Genomic DNA, 24,148 nt, shown 5'->3' on the forward strand with positions numbered 1-24,148 from the left:
GGGTGCAAGGCAGAGGGGAGAAGGGTGCAAGGCGGAGGCGAGAAGGGTGCAAGGCGGAGGGGAGAAGGGTGCAAGGCGGAGGGGAGAAGGGTGCAAGGCAGAGGGGAGAAGGGTGCAAGGCAGAGGGGAGAAGGGTGCAAGGCAGAGAGGAGAAGGGTGCAAGGAAGAGATGAGAAGGGTGCAAGGTAGAGAAGGGTGCAAGGCGGAGGGGGAGAAGGGTGCAACGTGGAGGGGGAGAAGGGTGCAAGGCAGAGGGGAGAAGGGTGCAAGGCAGAGGGGAGAAGGGTGCAAGGCAGAGAGGAGAAGGGTGCAAGGAAGAGAGGAGAAGGGTGCAAGGTAGAGAAGGGTGCAAGGCGGAGGGGGAGAAGAGTGCATGGCAGAGGGGAGAAGGGTGCAAGGCAGAGGGGAGAAGGGTGCAAGGAAGAGAGGAGAAGGGTGCAAGGTAGAGAAGGGTGCAAGGCGGAGGGGGAGACGGGTGCAAGGCAGAGGGGAGACGGGTGCAAGGCAGAGGGGAGAAGGGTGCAAGGCGGAGGGGAGAAGGATGCAAGGCGGAGGGGAGAAGGATGCAAGGCGGAGTGGAGAAGGGTGCAAGGCGGAAGGGAGAAGGGTGCAAGGCAGAGGGGAGAAGGGTGCAAGGCAGAGAGGAGAAGGGTGCAAGGAAGAGAGGAGAAGGGTGCAAGGTAGAGAGAGAAAGGTGCAAGGTAGAGGGGGAGAAGGGTGCCTGGCAGAGGGGAGAAGGGTGCAAGAAAGAGAAGAGAAGGGTGCAAGGAAGAGAGGAGAAGGGTGCAAGGCAGAGGGGGAGAAGGGTGCAAGGCAGAGGGGAGAAGGGTGCAAGGCAGAGGGGAGAAGGGTGCAAGGCAGAGGGGAGAAGGGTGCAAGGCAGAGGGGAGAAGGGTGCAAGGCAAAGGGGAGAAGGGTGCAAGGCAAAGGGGAGAAGGGTGCAAGGCAAAGGGGAGAAGGGTGCAAGGCAGAGAGGAGAAGGGTGCAAGGCGGAGGGGGAGAAGGGTGCAAGGCAGAGAGGAAAAGGATGCAAGGTAGAGAAGGGTGCAAGGCGGGGGGGAGGGTGCAAGGTGGAGGGGGAGAAGGGTGCAAGGCAGAGGGGAGAAGGGTGCAAGGCAGAGGGAGAATGGTGCAAAGTAGAAAAGGGTTCAAGGTGGAGGTGGACTAGGGTACAAGGGGAGGGGGAGAAGGATACAAGGGGGAGGGGGGAAAGGTGCAAGAGGGAGGGCAAGAAGGGTGCAAGGCAGAGGAGAGAAGGGTGCAAGGGGGATGGTGATGAAGTTAAAAATGTGCCCCCCCTGGAAACATTTCTGCGGACACCCATGAAACGCACACTACTTTGTGAGGGAGGCTGGGAGAGAATGGAGAGAGAGAGAGTGGAGAGAAACAGTGGAGAGAAACAGTGGAGAGAGAGAGTGGAGAGAGAGAGAGAGAGTGGAGAGAGACAGTGGAGAGAAAGTAGACAGTGGAGAGAGAGTGGAGATAGACAGTGGAGAGAAAGAGAGTGGAGAGAGAGTGGAGAGAGCATGGAGAGACACTGGAGAGAGTGGAGAAAGAGAGAGTAGAGAGAGAGTGGAGAGAGAGAGAGAGTGGAGAGAGAGAGAGAGTGGAGAGAGAGAGAGAGAGTGGAGAGAGAGAGTGGAGAGAGAGAGTGGAGAGAGAGAGAGTGGAGAGAGAGAGAGTGGAGAGAAAGATAGAGTGGAGAGAAAGATAGAGTGGAGAGAAAGATAGAGTGGAGAGAGAGAGAGTGGAGAGAGAGTGGAGAGAGAGACAGTGGAGAGAGCGAGTGGAGAGAGCGAGTGGAGAGAGCGAGTGGAGAGAGCGAGTGGAGAGAGCGAGTGGAGAGAGCGAGTGGAGAGAGAGAGAGAGGGGAGAGAGAGAGTGGAGAGAGATAGAGTGGAGAGTGGAGAGAGAGAGAGTGGAGAGAGAGAGTGTGGAGAGAGAGACAGAGTGTGGAGAGAGAGAGTGGAGAGAGAGAGAGAGAGAACGGAGAGAGAGTGGAGAGAGAGTGGAGAGTAGAGAGAGACAGTGGAGAGAGAGAGAGACAGTGGAGAGAGAGACAGTGGAGAGAGAGACAGTGGAGGGAGAGACAGTGGAGGGAGACAGCAGAGAGAGAGTGGGTGGAGAGAGAGTGAGTGGAGAGAGAGTGAGTGGAGAGAGAGTGAGTGGAGAGAGTGAGTGGAGAGAGTGAGTGGAGAGAGTGAGTGGAGAGAGAGTGAGTGGAGAGAGTGAGTGGAGAGAGTGAGTGGAGAGAGTGAGTGGAGAGAGAGAGTGGAGAGAAAGTAGAGAGAGAGAAGGGGGGAGGGTGGAGAGAGAGGGAGTAGAGGGAGACAGTGGAAGGAGACAGTGGAGGGAGACAGTGGAGCGAGAGATAGTGAGAGAGTGGAGAGAGAAAGTGGAGAGAGAGACAGAGGAGAGACCGTGGAGAGAGAGACAGTAGAGATAGAGTGGACAGAGTTGAGAGAGAGAATGGAGAGAGAGTAGAGACTGACTGACTGAGAAACTGACTGAGAGAGAGAGTGACTGACTGACAGAGAGAGAGAGACTGATTGAGAGTGAGACTGACTGACTGACAGAGACTGACTAAGGTAGAGAGAAACTGACTGAGAAAGAGAGACTGAGAGAGAGAGGCAGAGACTGACTGACAGAGAGATAGACTGATTGACTGTGAGAGAGACTGACTGACAGAGAGAGACTGACAGAGAGAGACTGACAGAGAGAGACTGACAGAGAGAGACTGACTTGGAGAGAGACTGACTTGGAGAGAGACTGACTTGGAGAGAGACTAACTGAGAGAGAGACTGACTGAGTGAGAGAGTCTGACTGACAGAGACTGACTGACAGAGCGAGAGAGAGACTGACTGACTGGGGTAAAGAGGGAATGACTGACTGAGAGAGACTGACTGACTGGGAGAGAGAGAGACTGACTGGGAGAGAGAGAGACTGGCTGACTGAGAGAGAGATTGACTGACAGAGAGGGAGACTGACTGACAAAGACTGACAGAGAGAGAAAGAGACTGAGAGACTGACAGAGAAAGAGAGACTGACTAACAGAGAGAGAGAGAGACTGATTGACAGAGAGAGAGAGACTGACTGACAGAGAGAGAGACTGACTAAGAGAGAGAAACTGACAGACTGAGAGAGACTGATTGAGAGAGACTGACTGAGAGAGAGAGACTGACTGACAGAGAGAGAGACTGAGGCTGACAGAGAGAGAGAGACTGACTGACAGAGAGAGAGACTGACTGAGAGAGACTGACTGAGAGAGACTGACTGAGAGAGACTGACAGAGAGAGACTGACAGAGAGAGACTGACAGAGAGAGACTGACAGAGAGAGACTGACAGAGAGAGACTGACTGACAGACAGATAGAGAGCGAGAGACTGACTGACTGACTGAGAGAGACTGACTGAGAGAGACTGAATGACAGAGAGTGATAGACTGACTGACAGAGAGAGACTGACTGACAGAGAGGGACTGACTGACAGACTGACAGAGAGAGAGAGAGAGAGAGAGAGAGAGAGAGAGAGAGAGAGAGAGAGAGAGAGAGAGAGAGAGACTGACTGACTGAGAGTGACTGACTAAGAGAGACTGAATGACAGAGAGAGATAGACTGACTGACTGAAAGAGAGATACTGACTGACAGAGAGAGAGAGACTGTGATGGAATTGGGGTCAAAGTGTGCATGAAGCTATGCAATGCCTGTTAAGATTGCTATTGTCTAATAAAAATAAAAATGTATTATCAAAATGTGCTCTTTGTGGTTATATCTGCTTTTGAAATACTGCATTGTCCCTTTGTCCAATGTTTTAAAACGGAAACGGGAAGGAGCAGTGAATGCACTTTTGTCAACACTAAACGATGAGTGGGCCCGATGTTGTATATCATGACAGGAGTCTGCATCAGGAAACCCACCTAAAATTGGGCAAACTTCCCCGGCCTACTGATGGCAGGGACCCTGTAATGAATGGACCACCACCTATGACAGCCTGCTGGCAGACTAAGCCCAACCTTTAACTCCACCATCCAGTGTTACTGTTAACGGCTGCATTGGTGACAGTGTCGTAACAATCGCCCGCATCCCCTGCAGTATGGCGGGTCGCTGGCCTGAGAGCTCTAGACAGGCATGGAGGATGGGAGGGGGGCCCCCTCCATGTAGTTTGCAGGGGGGCCCCCTCATGTTTCGTTACGCCACTGGGTGCAATGCTCTGTTCGGCACCTGCAAAGTGGTAATTGTTGTCCGGTACCTGTTGAGCTATGCCAATAGCTCTAACTAAAAAAAAATGCGTAACCTATTGCATTTCTAATGCTGGTTTTATTTGATATTACTCATCTGATTTGCTTAGGCAGTCGGAACTTCGATAACTTCCCATAGGTTTTATTTTGTGGGATGTGATTCAATATTTGGACAATAGGTGGCACTGAGCACTCACATTAGTGAGAAATTGATTTGTTATTTTGTGCTGAAACTCAGATCAACTTGCAGGTTTTCGCACGGTGCTAGGGGTGATTTATAGGTACAATTGTCAAACATCACTGAAAATTCTAGTTTAGTTGTTCTCAGTTGCAGCTCAGATAATTCTACAGCTTGTTTACTGCGCTGGGGCGAAGATACGCATAACTGGGAGGCTGTGCTTCAGATTATCGGGCTTCAATCGATTTGGGTTTCAAATCTTTGGCTTGCCATTCTTGTTTCCTTAGGCTCTGTTGAAGCCCTGTTTTTAGAATGGGCTTTGTCACTTTAATTGGCATATTAGATACCTCTGAAGGTCGAATCTCATCGCCAGGATATAAAAATGCCCCCGAAGCAGGTGAAAAGAAAAGCAAACAAGGAGGTGTACTGGTCATGGGGCGGTTAGACGCTATAGATCAGGAACTAGTCCTACCGACCTCCCTGGTTCATATGGCAGGTATATACCCTGGGCCTAGTACAGAAGTGCTCACTTTTACCGTACCGGTGAGTGAGGAGAGCCCAAGGCATGTGGGGGTCCCCCCAAAAGCAGCATACCAACCAGTTAAAAAGAAAACAAGGAAAGGAGAAGGGCACAAGTCGGGGGTACACGCAGTTGGACGAAGTCCACCCACTTTTTGAAGTTGGGCCCCACTGAAAAAGATGCTGAATTCGTCCCGGTGTAATTTCCAAACATCGAGACACTTTCAGCAGCGCCTGCACGTTGTTATCTGCTTTTCATAGCAAGCAGGTGGGGATGGGCTGGGGCTCTCTCATTTCTGACTCCTGCTGGGCACATAACAAAGGCCGAATCTGAGGGGTCACCAGACCTCCTTTCGTTCGAGTCCCCTGGCTGGCAGCAGTCAGGAGCCTCACACCTAGAAGCAAATGCAGCAGAGGGGAAACAAAGCTCACACCTTGTTAGCACTCCACACACAATTAAGAGAGGTAGCTTTTCACTTTGTTCAGGCTCGGTTTAGGAGATATGTCAAGAATGTCAGATGCGTTGATCTTTCCCAGTATTTACACAAAATAAATAGCATTTATATAGCGCTCAGTACTTCTGAGAAGGCGTTGTAATAATTAAAAAAATCACTTCTTTTTTTTTAAAGCACTATGGGTAGAGGAAGCTTTACGCTGACAAAAGGCAACCTTGGTTGGTCCCCCATTAAAACTAACTATATATATATTTTCTAAACCAAACGCCCCTCCAAATGGATGAGCACCTTTTTACAACACCTCCCAATATCTAGCTCGAGTAAAATCCCCCATGGTCACAAACTCGCCACTTCTCCTACCTCTCTTTTCCCTGGTGAATTAACCATTTCCGTCTACAAAACTGGAAACATCCCGATTCAAACCTCGGAGCAGCACCTCACAATTTTTGAACTCCTCTTCAACACTCTTTCCGACCAGCTGTCACTATCTACTCCCCCCCCCAATACCCCTCTGGACCCCCTACGGCCACCCCTACTCCCAACCCTCTTTCTAATGACAGTCCCCGTACAACAACTCCTACTCTGTCACCCTCACTTGAACTATCCCCTGTCACAATCCAATTCCCCCTCCCCTCACCAGCCCCCTCCCAAACCCCCTCCCAACTCTCCTCCGCCCCAGAGACAAACCCCACACCCCCACATCACTCCTACCTGTAATGACACATTCCTCGCACTAACTCCTATCCTACCCACCTCTCCGGAACCAATCCCCCCACCCCTACAATACACTCCTCCAAACCCCCATGTCCCCTAATGACCGACCAACTTCGACACCCTAGTACCCCTCCTCCCCCTTTTACCAGTACCTTCACGACCGTAACCCCTCATATCACCACCCCTTCCTTCACAAACTACACTTCCACCCATTTTACCGCTGCCCAATCCCCTCTCGTCCTGCATACTCTCCCCCCACCTCTCCCCTTTCCCCCCTCCCCCCTCCCCCCACCAGACCATCACACATCACGACCAGCCCCCCTCCCAACACTGGCACATACATCCCTCCCATCCCCTGGCCTTCCCCAATCCTCCTCCTAACACGGAATCACCCACATTATCCCCCTAACAAAACTACCACTCCAAACTGCCAACCCTCCCTCCCTAGCCACTCCGTCCCTAACCCCTCCTCCATCCCAGACACCTCCACTTCCCTCCTCCCCAACATCTGTCAGACACTTCGTTACTTAGACTATAATCTCTCTACCCTAGCTACTGAACTTACCCTACTCAGAAAAGATTTCAATCGGATCAATTCTTACAAAACAATAGCCCGCCCCTCTTGGCCCTCTGCTCCAAGTACTAGCCACCGAAAACACCCATATCCCAAACATTGGGTAACAACGCCTCTCCTCATTCGCTCCGACAGACCCCTTCAAACCTCTACAAAGAGGCTGACGCAGGGCGGTAAACTAAGGGACCGCCACTGGCAGCCAAAGGGCTAGTTACGCCACTGAATTGAGTAGGGTGTAGCAACTTAGTATCAGAGTGCGTGAACGTGGAAACCGTTTTAGAGTTGTTTTTTAACATGGATGAGCTGCCCAGCCTTATGTTACTAAATAACTATCAAAGGCCTGTGGAACGTGTGCAAAGGAGACGTGACCCTGGATGGGCTAATCATTATTTACTGTAAGCAGCTGATATTGCAATGCAAGGCTTGCTTAAAGACACAATCAATATGGCACGTGAGGCTAGCTGAACAACACACTTTGGCACATACCTTTTCTGTAAATAGTATGGCTCGGGTGTTTCTGATGGGTAAGGTATTACAACAGCAGAAACCGTTTCCAGCACATTGTAAACTGCATTAGTCCAGAAAATCCTCTACTATAACATTCAAGGACCAAGTGGGTAGGAAGAACCCGACCACCTCACATCATGCAGTATGGTGGTGTGGCTGGGAGACAGGTGCTTAGTCAGCACTTCACTGAAATCTATACATATACGTCAGTGGCAAATACTGGGTAGCAGAAAATTAACTTCTCATGAGCAACATGACTGGGATCACAGTAACTAAAGATGCAATCTTACCAATGTGAGGAGTTCACTCTACAAATTGAAGCACAAAAGTGCCACAGGCAGCTCAAACTGTGAATCTTTTCCAGTTGCACAATGTCCCTGTTGACAATGATGGTGCTATCTACTAAAACAAAAATAACCCACACAGTCACCAACCACAACTATTTTTCAATATTAGGCTTACATTTTGTATGATTAACATTCCAGTATTACGTAGGGTAGCTTAACATTTTTAACCGATTTAATATTTCGAAGTGTTCCTTCCTTTTAGATGTTTTGGGCACTTTGGAATGGTTTGTGATTATATTTCATACAAGGCTACAAGAATTTAGTTTTTTATTATATATTTATTCTTTAGTCAACTAGAAGACTACAAGAATTTTTTACTACATTTATATTCTTTAATCAACTGGAAAACTAGGATTTTGGGAGTTTTGGGGTTCTAAGAAGTACTTAAGTGTGTACAGTTTAAGGTGCAACAACTTGAAATGGTGCATCATCTCACCCCAGCCAGACGCACAACAATGTTCCACCTCTGTGGCGCTATTACATGTCTTCCTCCATTTTTTTCACCTTATTCCATTTAATCCAACTTTTTTCTCTCTTTTTAAACAACTCAAGATTTAGTCCACACGCAGAATATTGTGCACTTTTCCAGGCTTCTCATATTCAAATTGTGCCCATCCGGACCTCTTATAAGAATACGACTGTTGCAAGATTCATCCCAGACAGTGTTTATTGTTAAACCCAATGTATTTCGGGCTACAATCGCCCTTCGTCGGAGATCACTATAAAAAACAATAAAACAATACCTTAATAGTCATTATTATACATATTGATTAAAGAGTCATCACTAATAAAATTCAAAATATCATGTTACATCTCATCATGACTGTATTTCCCCTTAGTGTGCCCCTATATAGGCAGTGTCAATACTCTCTCACTGATATCCTGCCGGACCATTTTCCCTACTAAAGTATACCTCGAATTGTTTCACTCACTTCCTTTAAGCCACCAAACTAAATCATCAACCCTTTCTATGTACCAACGTTACCATCACTCTTCTACAACATTACTCCTCTTTCTTGTTTATTTATCACACCCGCGGTTGTTTGTACTCCCTCCCTATCTCCCTCACTCTCAATAAACGCCCCCTCTATTATTGCATCACGTCCATTCAATAACACATTCACGTTATTATCATACTAGCTCTCCCTCATCACTCACATCTCCCATGCTCCACATTCACCGCTCACCTGAAATGAAAAATAAAAATACCAACCTACCACAAACCTCCCTCAAGCACACCCCTGCCTCCCACTTTTCTACCCTCCCTCAAACATCAAACCTAAACAAACCACGATTCTCCCACTATCCTACCTTCATTATTACACTGGATATCTCACAATTAACTTCCCCCTCCATTATTCCATCCCATCCTTTCACTCACACTTCACATTTATCTCATGCATCAACTCCACTGTTAACAAAAACTCCCATGTGACTCGTTTATCCTTCAACTAACATAAACATCCCAATCTTTCACATACCAGCCAGAGTTTGTGCCAGATTGGCATGGAGTTTTTCCAGAATTGAGGGAATAATCTTGACAATCAGGTCCTATAGCACATGGGATTACCTAATCTAGCAAACAGCTGGTGCGGACTCACCGAAGGGTTTTGCTGGCCAAGAAGAACGTTTGTTTCCTAAATGCTTAAATTAGTTTTGATTCTCTGCCAGGGGAGGAAAGGGTCATAGATAAAGATTTAGGATTAACTATGCTGATAAATTAATGAACTACTAGGCTCTCAGTTGTACAGCGCTGTGTCAAGAAAACAAGATCACCAGGAGCAGCCTGCGGCATCGGGCTACCTGCCTATTCACAAGTGGGCAAGAGGAACTCTTAGCCCAGGTACCCATTAACAGTTATTAGTCACATCTTTGTTGAATGGGAACAGGAGCTTGGATGAAGCCTGTCTAGGTTACAAAACTTCTGTGAGGACACTTGTTTTCTCCCTCAATAGAAGGCAACTGTTAGTCTAGGACTTCAGCTGTGTATTTCATCCCCATAGTAAATGCGGTAGTTTTTTCATGTTGAGGGGTTAGGGGAAGAACTCAACCCAGTATCAGGGGAAGTGGCCAACCTGCTGGCCTCTTGTAGATCCAAGTGGAAATTGTCATCATCCTAATCGGTTGATAATCAATCCCCATAGTCAACGAACAATGGCTGACATTGGTCAGAGTGTGATCCAAAAAGTTGTTGGACCACTGGAGGGCAGTTCCTAAGTAAATGCAAAGCTTTGTCACAGTCAGAATGAACTGGGACCGGGCGAGTTGGAAGTGTTCCGGAACGTGACCTTGGAAGTGACAAATTCAGCTTGGATCCAGACACAATAGGAAATGCATCCTTCTCTGGATTTAGAGTGTCAGGAACCGGAGTGGATCTTGGTATCAGGTTTGAAGTCGGCCCTGGAGTCGAACTGAAACCAAAATGGGTTCAGGAGGCACAAACAGCACCAAGGATGGATCTGCCAGAGTTAATCCGACTGGAGGCCTCCACGGACCCGTGTGGCCTGAAGACGCACTAGAGTGAGCTGGAAGGGTGCCAAAGATTTGCAAAATGGCTTCTTTGAAATCCTCAATGTGTTGCAACATCACAGAGGGCTCTGGAAATTCGGGGGTGCATCGAGATCCATGCGAGAAGCAGGTTCTTGGAGGAGGACCGGGAGTAAAACCGAGAGGCACTTGGATATCCTCACAACTCTAGAGGAAGACAGGAAAAAAGTGGCGAGGCTAGGGCGAGTCCCACTTGACCTCATTGTGCTTCCTCTGACTTATCAAAGACTTGGCCCGGGACAAAGACCTGCCGCAGAAGCCGCACCAATTGTGGGAACAAGTCTGCACCCTAAACTTCAAACTGGAATCAGATTTATGAGACTTCTTTTGGTGTTCAGAAACAAACAGCTTGGTTTTGTGGTACCGTATCACTTTCAGATTCATGAGGGCACACTTCTCGCACATCTTGGAGTCATGGCCCAAAAACTAACATAAGAGACTCACCTAGTTGGGATCTGCCACAAACATCTATTTCTGACAGTCCCTACAAGGTTTACCTGTAGTTTTAGCAGGGGACATGGCCCCTTGCAGATTGGGAAATAAGATTTTGTTTTTAAAAATGCATTAACTGAAAAAGTTGGGACCTAGCTCTGGAACCACAAACAAAGGCAGGGAACGAAAATAACTTGTATCAGTGCACAGGGCTAGCACTTATTTGCGGCTCCGAACACCTCTTCTGGATGCACAAAGTCGAGACAAAGCCACACAAAACCACCTATTGGCACATGGGGGCTATGCTTTTAAGATCTTACAGATCCATCCTTGTGCCTTCGGATATTCACAAGTTGAGGGATCTGTGGCTTCCAGTATCCACCAGAAATCAAGATTCTATGGAAACCTCACTATGGTCCTTTTGTTCTGTACATGCTGATAAGGTCCATAGCACTCAGAAAAAGGCTGCAGAAAAATATCCTTATACAGCACTGATCTAAACAAAGCTTTTGGGAGTATAATTTTCCCCTTAACAGGTCTACAAAACCAAAACATTTATGGAGAGACTCCCTGCCAATCTACAACTAACAGTAACTATACAGTAAACTAAATATGGGAATTCTAAGGGGGCAGCTGAGCTAGTTCCTCTGGGCATTTGAAAACATGCATATGGGTCTTAATGTTTGCTTTCTCTTGCTTAGCCTGTTCCTTTTCTACTTCAGATTATTTTACGAAAAGATTACTTATTTGTTCCTCAAAGCATTAGGCCAAGTACAGTTGTGAGCTTTGATAGGCAAGATGTTAAAAATAGAGAAAGGAAAACGCTTGCAGGTAAGACCCCATACTTAAGTTGGTAAATGGGTGTGGCAGTGAAGAGCGGTCTCTTATGTGAAGAAGGAAAGAGCACATCTGCATATCATTGTTCCTATAAATATTCTACACAGGGCCATGCGTCAAGCATAAGTTGTCAAGCCTTTCTTTGTTCTACACTTTCACAGTCTACATTCTGGGAATGTTTAAATGCTATGAAAAAAGCCACCACAACGGGAGCCTCACTTTAGCTGTTCTCCAGATGAAGAGATAGCGAGCAGAAAGTGCCAAATAAAACTACAGTGCAAGAAAAACTGTTCATGCAAGAGGGCATCATAACTTTTCCAAAAAGTTAATAGCTGACAAGCAGTTAATAACACAACAAGCAAGAAATAAGGCACTTTCTTCAGATTTGCTACAAGAGAATGACGCTTCTCATCTACCAGATAACATGTCTCTTTACGTCCTGGGACAGTCACCCCAACTGGATTCAGATGCAACTGTATTTTAATGCATCGTTGATTCATAGGGAGATTTCGCTCAGGTGAGTGAACCTTTCCCTAGGCAGATGGATAACTTGTTGGTAAACAGCCATTAAAATTCACCTCATCAAGCCTGCCAATCAGATTACAAGTAGCTCCTTATACTCATCACACAATAAAAAAAGTCAAACTGTACATACCGCTTCTGGAGACAATATTCACAGCCAAAGTTGTTAGGTCCTTGGTGCAAGTGGCACGACTTTCTTCTACTGGCGCAATGTAGCTGCTTAGTCCACTTGCTGTATTGATATATACTGTCCGACCGAGCGACGCATCAAAATGCTGCAGCCAACCTGAAGAGCAGGGGTTTGGATTTTCATTTACCCTCAGAGAAACCATGTCAGTTGGATCATCATCCAAGTGATTGGAAAACGGATCAACAGGGCCTTCCGTGGCCTTTGAACTCGCATTTAAAAATGCAATCTTACCACATGTATCTTCATTTTCACTGTTATGGCAGAGCTTTGAGCTCCCCATAGCTAAGCTGATGCACCCACTGGATAGGTCGTTGTCTGTTGCATTAAAAAACATGGGTTGTTTGCTCAATCCTTCAGGAGGTTTCCTACCGGCGCCTGTGTTCTCTGCACCATGGTAAAGGTTCTTGTAATTATCAATCTCCTGGTTGAGCCTAGAGTTATCACTTCCTGAATCTGTATGAAACAACTGGTGCTTTTGGCTGGCCTGGGTATCGAGCTCCTGTTCTAAGACATGCTTGCATACCGCATTGTCATTTGAATCCTTCAAGGGTGCATCTCTAAAAGTATCCTTTTTTTCAAAAACCGGAGTTTCTTTATGGACACCCCTCATTTTGGATAACTTTGAAGCTAGTGATCTCAGGGGGATGGTCTTAAAAATGACTGTTTGTTTGGACTGAGTATAATCATACAGTGTCATGGGGCTCTCCATCACATGCTCATGTCTCAACGTTACCACTTCAGTAGTGCTTGGAGGTGTCTTCACTATCAGGTCAGAGTCACCTTCTATTAAAGGAGCAGCAGCAATATTACTTTTAGCGTCAAGAGTCAGAGTTGTATCAAGGCACTGAATGGATTGTCCATTGGTGTGGAGAGGTAGGATATGTTCGGGTCCTGCACATGAGATTTTGGGGGCAATGCAACTTCCATTCTTGTTGTCATGAGTTAATGACTGTGGTGATGAATTCTGCATATTTCCACACCACCTCCTAAATCGCTCCAGTGATCCCAAATGAGCACTCAGGGAAAGCTTTCTGCTAGCCCTAGGCTTGGCAAAAATAGACTGCGTTGTTGTGCTCTGGAATATGTTTTCTGTGTTCCCTTCATGCGAAGAACAAAATGTTGAAGTCACAGCATGTGACTTTTGTACGGGCAATCTCACATTACTGCCACTCCAGCTGTTATAGCTGCAGCTCTCTTGTGCATGAATTGGGCCTATCCTGTTGTCACTGCACCGGTCTTCTCTCTTGCTATCCAAATTAGAATTTGTATTTGTCAAACCAACTGCAGCGTTAGTGACACTAGAACATGGTTTTGTGATGCTCATACCGAGGCCAAAAATGTCTTGTGCTGAATTGTGCGTTTGGTTGATTTCTTTAACTGGATTGGAGGCAAGATGAGTTATGAAGCCAGTTAAACACAACCTGTCACGTATTGGCCTGGCTCCAAGTCTGCTTTCCTTAGGGGTAGACCCCTCATGTGGCCCTGTATTCTGCTTCAGCATATCACATTTTTCCGAGGATGCCAATTCCAAAGGAATACTGGGCCCAGCTCCCATTTCAAAGCCACACTCACGACCGAGTGCAGCACCTTCACTCACTTCCTGATTGTCGCCACTGACGTAAACATCCTCAGGTTTACCAAGAGTGTTGGAAAGCACTGCATCTCTAGAGGTGGATAGTGTTAATTGTACACAGTTTTCTGTTCCTTTACAATTGCTTTGCTCCGAAATGTCAGACATGGCTTCTGCACATGGGACCTGGTCAACTGGGCTTTCTATAGAAAGAGGAAATATTTTAATGTTATGCTGACCTTTCCTTTTATCCAGTACAGTGTCTTCTCCTGAAACAAGCATGCTTAGTTTTTCGCACTGAACTGCCTCCTTTCCCAGCGATAAAGGTTCACACAGACCCCTTTGTTCAGTTCCTACACATACATGGGTCTTTATGTCTGGAATTTGAATTACTTCTGTGTTAACATCAAGAGTCACATTATTAAGCAATTTAGAATTTGCTACTTTCTTCCTTAAAACATCTTTGGATTTGAGATTAGCAAATTCAAAGGAATTGATAACAGTATCACATCTTTCCCTAAAGGTTTCCTGAACAGGATTTCTGCAAGGAACGATGGGCTGAATGTCAGTGTTTGAAAGCGTAAAATCATTCTTTTCATTAAATTCTGCAATGTCGTCATTAGAGGGCTCTATAAATAAGTGCTCGCGGTTTAAAAACATTTTAATCCCTTCCTCAACACACTTCAGAACTCCATCCCAGTCTCTGAACTCAATAAGAGTCTTTGCAGGCTCAAGGCAAATGTCGTATTCACAGTAACTGCAATTTATATTGATAACATAGATCCCATGAAGTTCTGGTCCAGCACGATGTCTTGAAGGGCTAATCTGCTTGCCAGGAGGGCCAGTTTTTGCCTTACATATCAAACTCTCTTTTCTTAACAAAAAATCTATCAGTTTATGCAGTCTTGTCTTCAGCACCAGCCTTTTGTTTACATACAAAAACTGCATGCTCTTGTTATAATGGCCCTCACAACTTATGTACCCACTGATTGCAAATCCGCGATACTCAAACTGTACAGGTCGTAGCTTTTGGGATTTAGACAGACCATAGATTTGACAAAAACGGGAACACACATCCTTGGTTTTGGGGAGCTGAAGCAACATGGAACCTGCAGCATCATTACGCAATGAAAAAGAAATGGAAGGGTACATAAAAGAAATGGCTTCCACCTTCTGCCGTGTCCTTTCTAACTCAAGGACATGGTCAAGGCACTGGCGCCGCACAGGGAGGTTGTAGAAAAGGTTACAGATAGTCACTGTGGTGCCTACACTAGGCCTGCTCACCTCTGCTTCACAGACTTCCAATGCTTTCCCGTTCTGAAACATCTTGGCAAAAGTCTTTGCTGACTTGTTGGATTTTGACAAGATCTCCACAAGACTGGACATGTTTGCTATGCTTGCCACTGCCTCACCTCGAAATCCAGAGCTATTTAAGTTCTCCAAATCTCCAACCGAATGGCATTTGCTAGTGAAGTATCGCTTCCCAACTAACTCAACATCTTCTCGCGACATCCCAGTGCCATTATCAACCACTTGGATCCGAAAAGCTTCCATGTCTACTCGGATAGCCACACATGAGGCACAGGCATCGGTGCTGTTGAGAAGGAGCTCCTCCACACATTGCCCAAAAGAACATATGGTCACTCCAGAGCGCAGACGAGCTCTCACTTCAGCAGGCAAACTTTGAATCATAGCAGGTCAGGCTGGGCACGGAATCTGCTCAACTCTCATAGTTTAGTATGCAATACAGACCCCAGGCAGATCACCTTAGAAATCCTGAAAAATAAACACATTAAAAATAGTTTTAACAATTCTTCTTTCTAAAACAAAAATACATATTTTACCTATTGTAAGAAAATCACCTTAATTCAGTTTCCATTTGTAGATATATATGTATATATATATATATATAAAAATTATTACACACAAACTCTATTCGTGTTTCCAGGAGAAAACCTGTGCATTTTGTCTCTCGGAAGGAGGTCAATCTCCGACAAAGTACGATTAACCCCAACCACAGTGTCCTGCAAAGTAGGTAATAATACTCACCATTGCGACTGTCACACTCCTAAACCTCTAGTTCCCTTCCCTATTCCTTTATAAATGTGGAAAGTCTGTGTCCTACATAATGACAGGTTTACCAGAGCAAAAGGAACTATGAAAGCATTGACATACAGTTCCCTTCCCAATAGTAAGCTTGGATTCAACTACAAATCTTTCTTTCCAGTGCAAAATAATCATTAAGGACCAGCTAGGTATATCATATTATGGAAGGGGGACAACCAAAGGACTTGGATAGAGTAGTCACAATGGTGTGCACAACTTTGTTACCTACATAGTTCCTCTTATTCCTCTTAGGGTGCAGAAAAAGTGAAGCTATGAATGACATCGAGGCTGGAGAATTATATTTGCAGATAAATATTTTTCCAGAATTGGTGCATTTATATACTCATGTGCTTCTTTACAAACTCTAGTAGACTGGAAACACCTGGAAGGCAGGCAAATGTGCTTTCTTCATTTTAGTATGCTTCAGAAGTGTCTGCCCTGGATTCAGTGTTCCTACAGAAGTAGCGGCAAAATACTTTTATTACCCCTCTTTTTCTACCTTTACTTGAAATAGTTACCAGAGCTATTCGAAACTTAACACCTACCTCATTATCTCAGACCAATTCATGATACAGAATCACTTCGAAGCAAACGCTTGAAAAACTGAAATACTCGATTGTGGTGAATGGAAAAAAGAGGATTCTTTATAATTCCGAGTGCACACAGTGGGACCACCACCTAAAATAGTTAAAGAGATACGAAATCTTAGAATTATCATGGACTCTGCACTGTCTATAAACATAAGCACACCAACTACTTAAATGCACATAATCCTTCATGAAAACCCTTTGACTTAGGTTTAAACATCGCAGAATTAAAGCAAGAACATAATTATTCCTCTCAAAAGTAGACTTCCAAATGTATCCCACTCTCAACTATTAGAAAGCTACAAAGAATGCATAACTAATCAACAAGACTGCTATTCTCTCCTGAGACCACCTCTCTGCTGTGCTTAAGGCTCGAAACTGGCGGTAAGGTGCAAGGCGATACTTTTTACAGCTATTTTGTGTCACCATAGAGTAATAAATGATAAAGGACCAACACCACCTCAGGACCGGACGTTGCCATTCCCCAAGGATACAAGATCTACAGGAAGGACCGCCCCACCTGCCCGGGAGGAGGAATCGCCATTGTCCACAAATCCACCCTCCGCCTGAGCACACTCCTCGACGAGCCCACAGAGCTGATGGTACACCTTCACTTCAAGATACTGGCCAGCCCTACCTCCACCCTCCGAAGAACCCTTATCTACCAACCCCCTGGACCCCGCAGACTTTCCGCCAACTTCATCACGGACACCATCATCCCACATGCCATCACGTCCACCAACTACACCCTACTGGGAGACCTCAACTTCCACCTCGACAACCAACTGGACCCCAACACCACATCCCTCCTGGATAACCTCCACAACATTGGACTCCACCAGATCCACGCACTCAGGACACACCCTCGACCCCCTCTTCACAACAGGAAACCCCATCACCTTCAGCCACACCCCTGAACTCCCATGGACTGACTATCGATGCGTCCACTTCACCTTCAGAACACACACCATTCACAGACACCAGCACCTGCTACCATGAAGAAACTGGACCAGAATCACAGACGACCAGCTAACCTCATCACTCAGCAACTCCACCCCAACCATCGCAGAAAACGACTACCCCAAACACCGTAGCCCGAACCCTGCACATGTGGATTTCTGATAGCCCCCCTCAAGAAAAACAACAACACCCACGCCGAGAAAGCTAGATGGATTACCACCGAACTTCGAGAGTCCAGACACACTTGCCGCCACCTCAAAAAGGCCTGGAGAAAAAACAAATCCACAGAAGCCCAGAACAACTTCAGAGCCGCCACCAACGCCCACCACCAACTCATCAGAAAAACGAGGAAGAAAGCAATTGAAGACAGAATCTCCACTCATGCACACAACAACAAAGAACTCTTTAACATCATCAAGGAGTTCGCCCAACCCACCAGCGAGACTGTATCCTATATTCTGGACTGACACACTTTCAGACTTCATTGCTTAAAAGATGCAGAACCCAAGACTGGTGATACCCACTCCCCTAATCTGCAGTCCATGGCGAAAACAATTTAATTCAGGAACTTTGTAACTTCTGTATACTGAGAACCCCTCAAGTATCATAAGGCAGGTTCCTGCCACCTTGTCAACTGGGAGGTTTACCAGGCAGCTTTAAAGGAACCCAACTGTTAATTTAGAGACCTTAGGGCAATATCCCAGCCAGTCCTTTGTAGCGTCTATGAACCAAGAAAGATCTTTAAGCCCAATTCCGTGCAATAAGTCTTCATAACTGTGGAGAGATGCATAGCTAAGAATTTCCCAAGTAAAAGAGCACTGCTGTTTCTCATTGGCAATGCACACACATCAGGGGGGAAAACCTCTAATGTGCATCTCATTCCTTTCAAGGCTGCAGGGAACTTGCACTCATGAGAATGTCTCTCCCTCTGGCTTTTGTGAATTATTCTCAAAGTTTTGGTAAAATGCAAGGTACTTTTATGCATAAAAGACTGCTAGGATCACTGTGAAAAAGGGCTGTTGTTTAGTGCGAATATCAGCATAAAAACCAGTCCCTTGTGACCAGAAGGTTCTCTAGTCAAAGGCCTCTCTCATCCCACAACATGGCGCCTCTTGGCAGAGATCAGGGAAAGAACAATAGCCTTCCCTCAGCCACTTACCGAAAGAATAGAGGGCCAGACCTCAGCCTGTAGAAGGCATAGAGATCAATATCCAAATCCTTCCTAGGCTAATGTTACCGTAAATAGTTCAATTCAGCATGCTTTATAAGTACAATTTCAATTGGTTTTGAAAGCTTTATTAGGTAGAAAAACGGGGCAAAAATGTTGGCACTGTTAGGATGTTGGCATTTTTAATTGTTAAAAAATTACTTTAATAATGCAGAGAAATATTTTAAGCAGGTTGGTAAGTGCAAGTTTAATTGACAGCCCTGGTTTAAACAGAACAGAAGCATGATCATGCTTAAAATGTACTGGATTTCGTGTTGTAGTTGGAACGTCACTTAAACTCCCCTATATCGCTTTACAGGTGCAAAATTAAATACGTAAGGGACTGTGTAATTTAAAACAAGCAGCAAACTGAAAGTGCTGTAATTCCAAGATGCAAACTCAAGAAGTAGAAACCAATGTGATTCCTACCCAAGTCAAGATGGCAAATAGGACTGCATAGAGAATCCAGGGAACTGCGACTTCAAAAGTGCATCTCATTGGAGTAGCGGTAAGATAAAACAACGAGGGAGCACAGAAGTGGATGCCTCCTTTGGCAGAGGGAAGACTACGGAGTGCGCGAAGATCGGGAGCACTCAAGTCAGTCCCTGCTTGTGCCCCGGACGAACTGCTGAGGGAGCACTTGATCGTAGCGTATGAATGCTTTTTAAAGCACCAAAAATATTTCAACGCAAACTCAAAAGAAAGACAGATGAAACACGATCGGGAGTGAAGGTATAAATCGCTTTTGCAAGCAAAAAATGTTTTAAACGCCACCTTAAAATAAACCCAAACACTGATAAGAATGCCTTTTCAAGCACCAACAAAATTAACAACACGAACGCAAGCCAATTCCAAGAAGCCAAAACAAGACCAGGAGTGGTGCGTGCAAGCGCGCAGTCTGCTCTTTTTCGAAGCACATACTCATGTTGTGGCGCGCTCCTGCTCGCTCCCGGAAGGTGGATGCCGCCACAAGCACGTGTATGTGGTTCGAAAAAGAGCAGAACGGCGGCTAAAGGTCTACTATGTAGCGCATGCACGCTGCATAGGCGAGACCTAAAAAAGGATAGCACTGTGAAAGCTACCAACGAGTAAGGCTATAATCGAGAAACTAACCACAGTTCCCGAGCTATTAACAACGTTAATAAAACACTGCAAACTCCTACATGAAAGCAACTCACAGAGTGGGAAACCCCTCCCGCAACAAGTGCTAGGGGCCACGAAGGATAAACAGCAGCTAGACAATGTGTGTGCACAACTAGAACACATATTACAAGCAACCAGTGGGGAGAGATCTTGCAACACCAGCAAGATGTCACAACACACCGACTTCGCCATGCTCTGAAAAAGAAGAAATTGACCAGAATGTGCCCCCAGTACAGACCATCGATCAAAGCAGTGCTACAGAATGCGTTGATACGCCAAGGAGAGCCAAGTAGGCAACCAAGGTAGCTGCAGGGGTGACGGCCATGACGATACAGCTGACACAATGGCAAAAGAAGAAATTACACAAAGCACACAAGGCCAACAAAGAAAGATCACATTTTTGCAATGGTCAAAAAGAAACACCACCACAAATTTCAGCATCCGATAACTTGGAAACGTGGGAGGAGAACACAGGAAAAATAAGACCAGCAACGGAGAAGATTTACTCCTTTTACCACCCCAAAAAACTTCTGTGAAATTCAAGAGACTACCAGGGATCAGCAAAAGAGAATCCACACTAATTGAGTGGACTGACAGCATTGATGTTCAGAAAATTCTTGTAGAAAGTAAACAATTCAAAGAATGGGGCATACTTATCAATAAACTAAACAATAAACTAACCAGTTTTCATTGCTCTGACACTTGCTCACTTGCGTAATATATTGGACCCCTCCTGAGGCTTGAGCCGGGAGGTAGAAGAAAGCCAAACTGTATACAACTGGCGCTGACTAATAGCGCATTGTACACTAATTGTAATCCAATTTTAGACGGCGAAATTTTAAACATACCATTTATCTTAAAATACATTTCTTTATTGCTTTGCACCTACCCCGCCCCTGCGAATCATTTTCCCTGCACTTCGTCGGTTACAGCCGATTTCAGGGCTGTGTACCGAGTAGAAGGTAAGACTATAAACGGCAGCCATCTTGAGTGGGAGGCGGCAGCTGGGACAGCGCTCTAGCCATCCCTACAAAAGGAAACGGACGCTCTCCGCGACAGCGGACGCGTACAGTGGACGCGCCTCGCCAGCGCCGGAGTCACGCCAGAGTCAGCCCGTCTGCGCCCGTCTGGGGCTGTAGGACTTGCTCCACTCACCAATAATGCCTTCAGGTCAGATAACCAGAGAAAAGCTACTGTCCTTAAACCCTAGCATTAAATAATGCCAACATGCCATACAAGTAGACAGATGGCTAGGACCTATTTCCTGTATGACGTGTAAACAAACACTACAACCTTATGTAAGATTCACTCCGAAAATTACACATAAAACTATCAAGGGAGGACTGAATAATGCACGCTCTATGTGTAAAAATGCGCTACACATACATGATCTGATTATAGAAAGTAATTTGGACTGTCTCATGGTCACTGAAACATGGCTAAAACACTGGTCCAACCCGGACATTGTATGTGCACTCCCACCTGGATATACGATACAGAGATTGGACAGACCCATACAAAGAGGAGGAGGGATTGCTGTCATTCATCGAGAAACCCTCACATGTAATATTCGGGAATTACCTGATATAAAAGATGCAGAATGCTTAGCTTTTAATTTAAAAGCCCACAACTCTTTTACGTTCTCAGGGGCACTAATCTATCGCCCACCAGGACAAACAAGCCATTTTCTAGAAAACCTGGGAGAAGTACTCACCAATATGACACTTAAGGCCACTAACTTCACCTTAATGGGAGATTTAAATCTTCATCTTGATAGCATTAGCGACCCAAACGCACTACATTTTAAAGACATAATGCATGTGCTGGGGCTTACAATTCTCACGAATGATCCAACACACACAGCGGGCCATGTGTTGGATTGTATTTGCTCTAATCTAAAGTCCATTAATGTCTCTACGCCCTTACTCCAAACTTGGACTGATCATAAATTCATTGCATTTCACCTTAAAACGGAAGAAATGAAAACTGTAAAACCAGATAAATTTAGAAATGAGAAACCAACTCCATGCTGGACCAAAATTATTGAGCACCCTGATCTACCTAATTGGGTTAGAGAGAACAAACCAGAGATAGTAGGAAATGTTGCTATTGATAATCTTAGTTATGAAAAATGGATGAGAGCCATAGGTGAGAAACTGACTTCTGGAAGAAATAAAAAATCCATTTCCAAACAGGGGAAAATCTCAGCTCCCTGGTTCACAGATGAATTAAAAAATACACGACGTATAGTTCGTAGACTCGAACGTAAATGGCGTAAGCATTATGACGAGGACGACCAGGCCAACTTTAAAACAGCAAGACAGAACTACCACGCACTTATTAAAAGAACTAAAACAACTTATTTTACAAATAGGATAGAAACTTCACAGAATGATCAAAAAGAAATATTTCGTATTGTTACAAGTTTCCGAAACCCAAAAATCTTATCTCAGGACATACCACCATCACAAAGTTTTTGCAATGAGATTGCAGATTACTTTGAACAAAAGATCGTAAACATTACGAAAAAATTTCCAGTTATTCCTATAAATAAGGAAAACAACTCACAAGGAAGTAATCCTGGGACGACAACCAGATGGAATACTTTTGACCTGATTGATAAGGCAGACACCCTGCAAACCATGTCAATAATTAAATCCGGCTCGCCACTTGACCCATACCCTCCCTCACTAATTCATGCGATCAAAGAGGAGGCAAACCCCATGATCAATGACATTATCAATGCCTCACTTCAATCTGGAGAAGTCCCCAGCGCGTGGAAAACTGCGATTGTAAAACCACTGCAAAAAAAGACCCTACATGATCCCTCTGTCCTAACAAACCTGCGACCAATTTCCCAACTCCTTGCATTATGTAAATGTGCTGAAACCCTGGTCAACAAACAGCTATCAACATTCCTGGAGGCAAACAATATTTTACATCCTAACCAGGCTGGTTTCAGAGCTAACCACTCTACCGAATCAGCTCTATTATCCACAACAGAAACCATAAGAACTGCACTAGATCAGGGGGGTAAGGCTGTCCTTATCCTCCTTGATTTATCAGCAGCTTTCGACATGGTGTCCCATGCCATTTTATTACATCGCCTAGCTGAGGCTGGTATAGGGGGCACCGTGTTGAATTGGTTCACAAACTTTCTGTCACACAGAAAACAAATAATCAGGTTAGGACAATACTATTCAGAGGAGAAGGAGATTGGCTCAGGGGTGCCTCAGGGCTCTAGTCGGAGCCCTACCTTATTTAACTTGTACATGGCACCCCTGATCAATCTAATTGCGTCCTTTAATGTGAATACGGTCGCATACGCCGACGACACCCAACTGGTCCTGATTCTGGATGAGGACACAGATAAAGCAGAACGGGATCTAAAAGAGTGTCTGACAGCGACTTTTAACTGGATGCATGAAAATCATCTTAAATGCAACTCTGCAAAAACAGAGATCCTACCATTCGGGAAAAACAATCTATTTTCTCCACTCACCTGTTGGCCATCTGATGCGGAGGCTCCTCCTAATACCATCAATGCAACTCGTAACCTGGGCATAAAATTTACCAACATGCTTTCTTTTAAGCAACAATCTAAAGAAATAGCAGCCGTCTGCTTTAACATCATGAAAGGACTACGCAAATTCTTTGATTACCTGCCACTGCCCGCCCGCCGAACAGTAGCAATTGCTCTAATTACATCTAGAATTGACTACTGTAATAGTCTGTATGCAGAGGTAACAAAATCTACCCTGCACAAATTACAGATGGTTCAAAATGCAGCGGCGCGGCTGGTCCTAAGGTTGCCTAGAAGATCATCAGCGTCAGCTGCCCTGAACAAGCTGCACTGGCTTCCTATTCAGAAGCGGATCTTATTCAAAGTCCTCGTGATCACATTTAGGTGTTTTCACAAACGTGGCCCAAAATATCTGAATAAAAGATTTCACAGGTACTATCCCTCCAGAGAACTCAGGTCAGCCACAGCTAATCTGATGACTGTCCCTAAGTACAAACTGGCCACCAAAGGGGGAAAGTCACTGGCAGTTCTTGGAGCCAAGGCCTGGAACACACTCCCCACGGACCTCCGTCTAATATCATCAGAACAGATCTTTAAAAAATCCTTAAAAACCTGGATCTACGGATTGTCAGAATCAAAATGTAAAACTCTGGTCTAACTGTACATAACAACTTAAACGCAGATAAAAAACATCGTACAACCTGTCAGCAATGAAGACAAAGCGCCAGGATGCTCCTTGGAGTGACAGAGCGCTATACATAAACCCACAAACATCAAACATCAACATTGAAAAATATCCTTATGTCCTATCAGAGAAGCATTATCTATTTAGTCGTCACAAAGAAGCAAGCAGTATCATGAAAGGAACCAAAAAAATAACACCAGTGATTAGGAGAAGAAAGATAACAGTTCAATTGACACGGAGCATAAGTGAGAGCCATCTTATGGATGAGTTAACAGCGCACACACGATTTAAAGAATCTGATTGGGCTTT

The 24,148-nt window shown here is 45.3% G+C and overlaps 1 protein-coding gene across 1 annotated transcript in view; it reads right to left on the minus strand.

The window, feature by feature from the left end:
* Positions 1-24,148, minus strand: part of MLH3 (mutL homolog 3) — a 325,229-nt gene that overhangs the window by 250,770 nt on the left and 50,311 nt on the right. The window contains exon 2 of the mRNA XM_086937507.1: positions 12,002-15,404. Within this exon, the coding sequence (XP_086793633.1) occupies positions 12,002-15,320 (3,319 nt within the window). The 5' untranslated portion in view covers positions 15,321-15,404. The remainder of the gene's footprint in view (positions 1-12,001; positions 15,405-24,148) is intronic.

This window comes from Lissotriton vulgaris, chromosome 9, assembly GCF_964263255.1.
Source record: "Lissotriton vulgaris chromosome 9, aLisVul1.2, whole genome shotgun sequence".
NCBI classification, from domain to species: Eukaryota; Metazoa; Chordata; class Amphibia; order Caudata; family Salamandridae; genus Lissotriton; species Lissotriton vulgaris.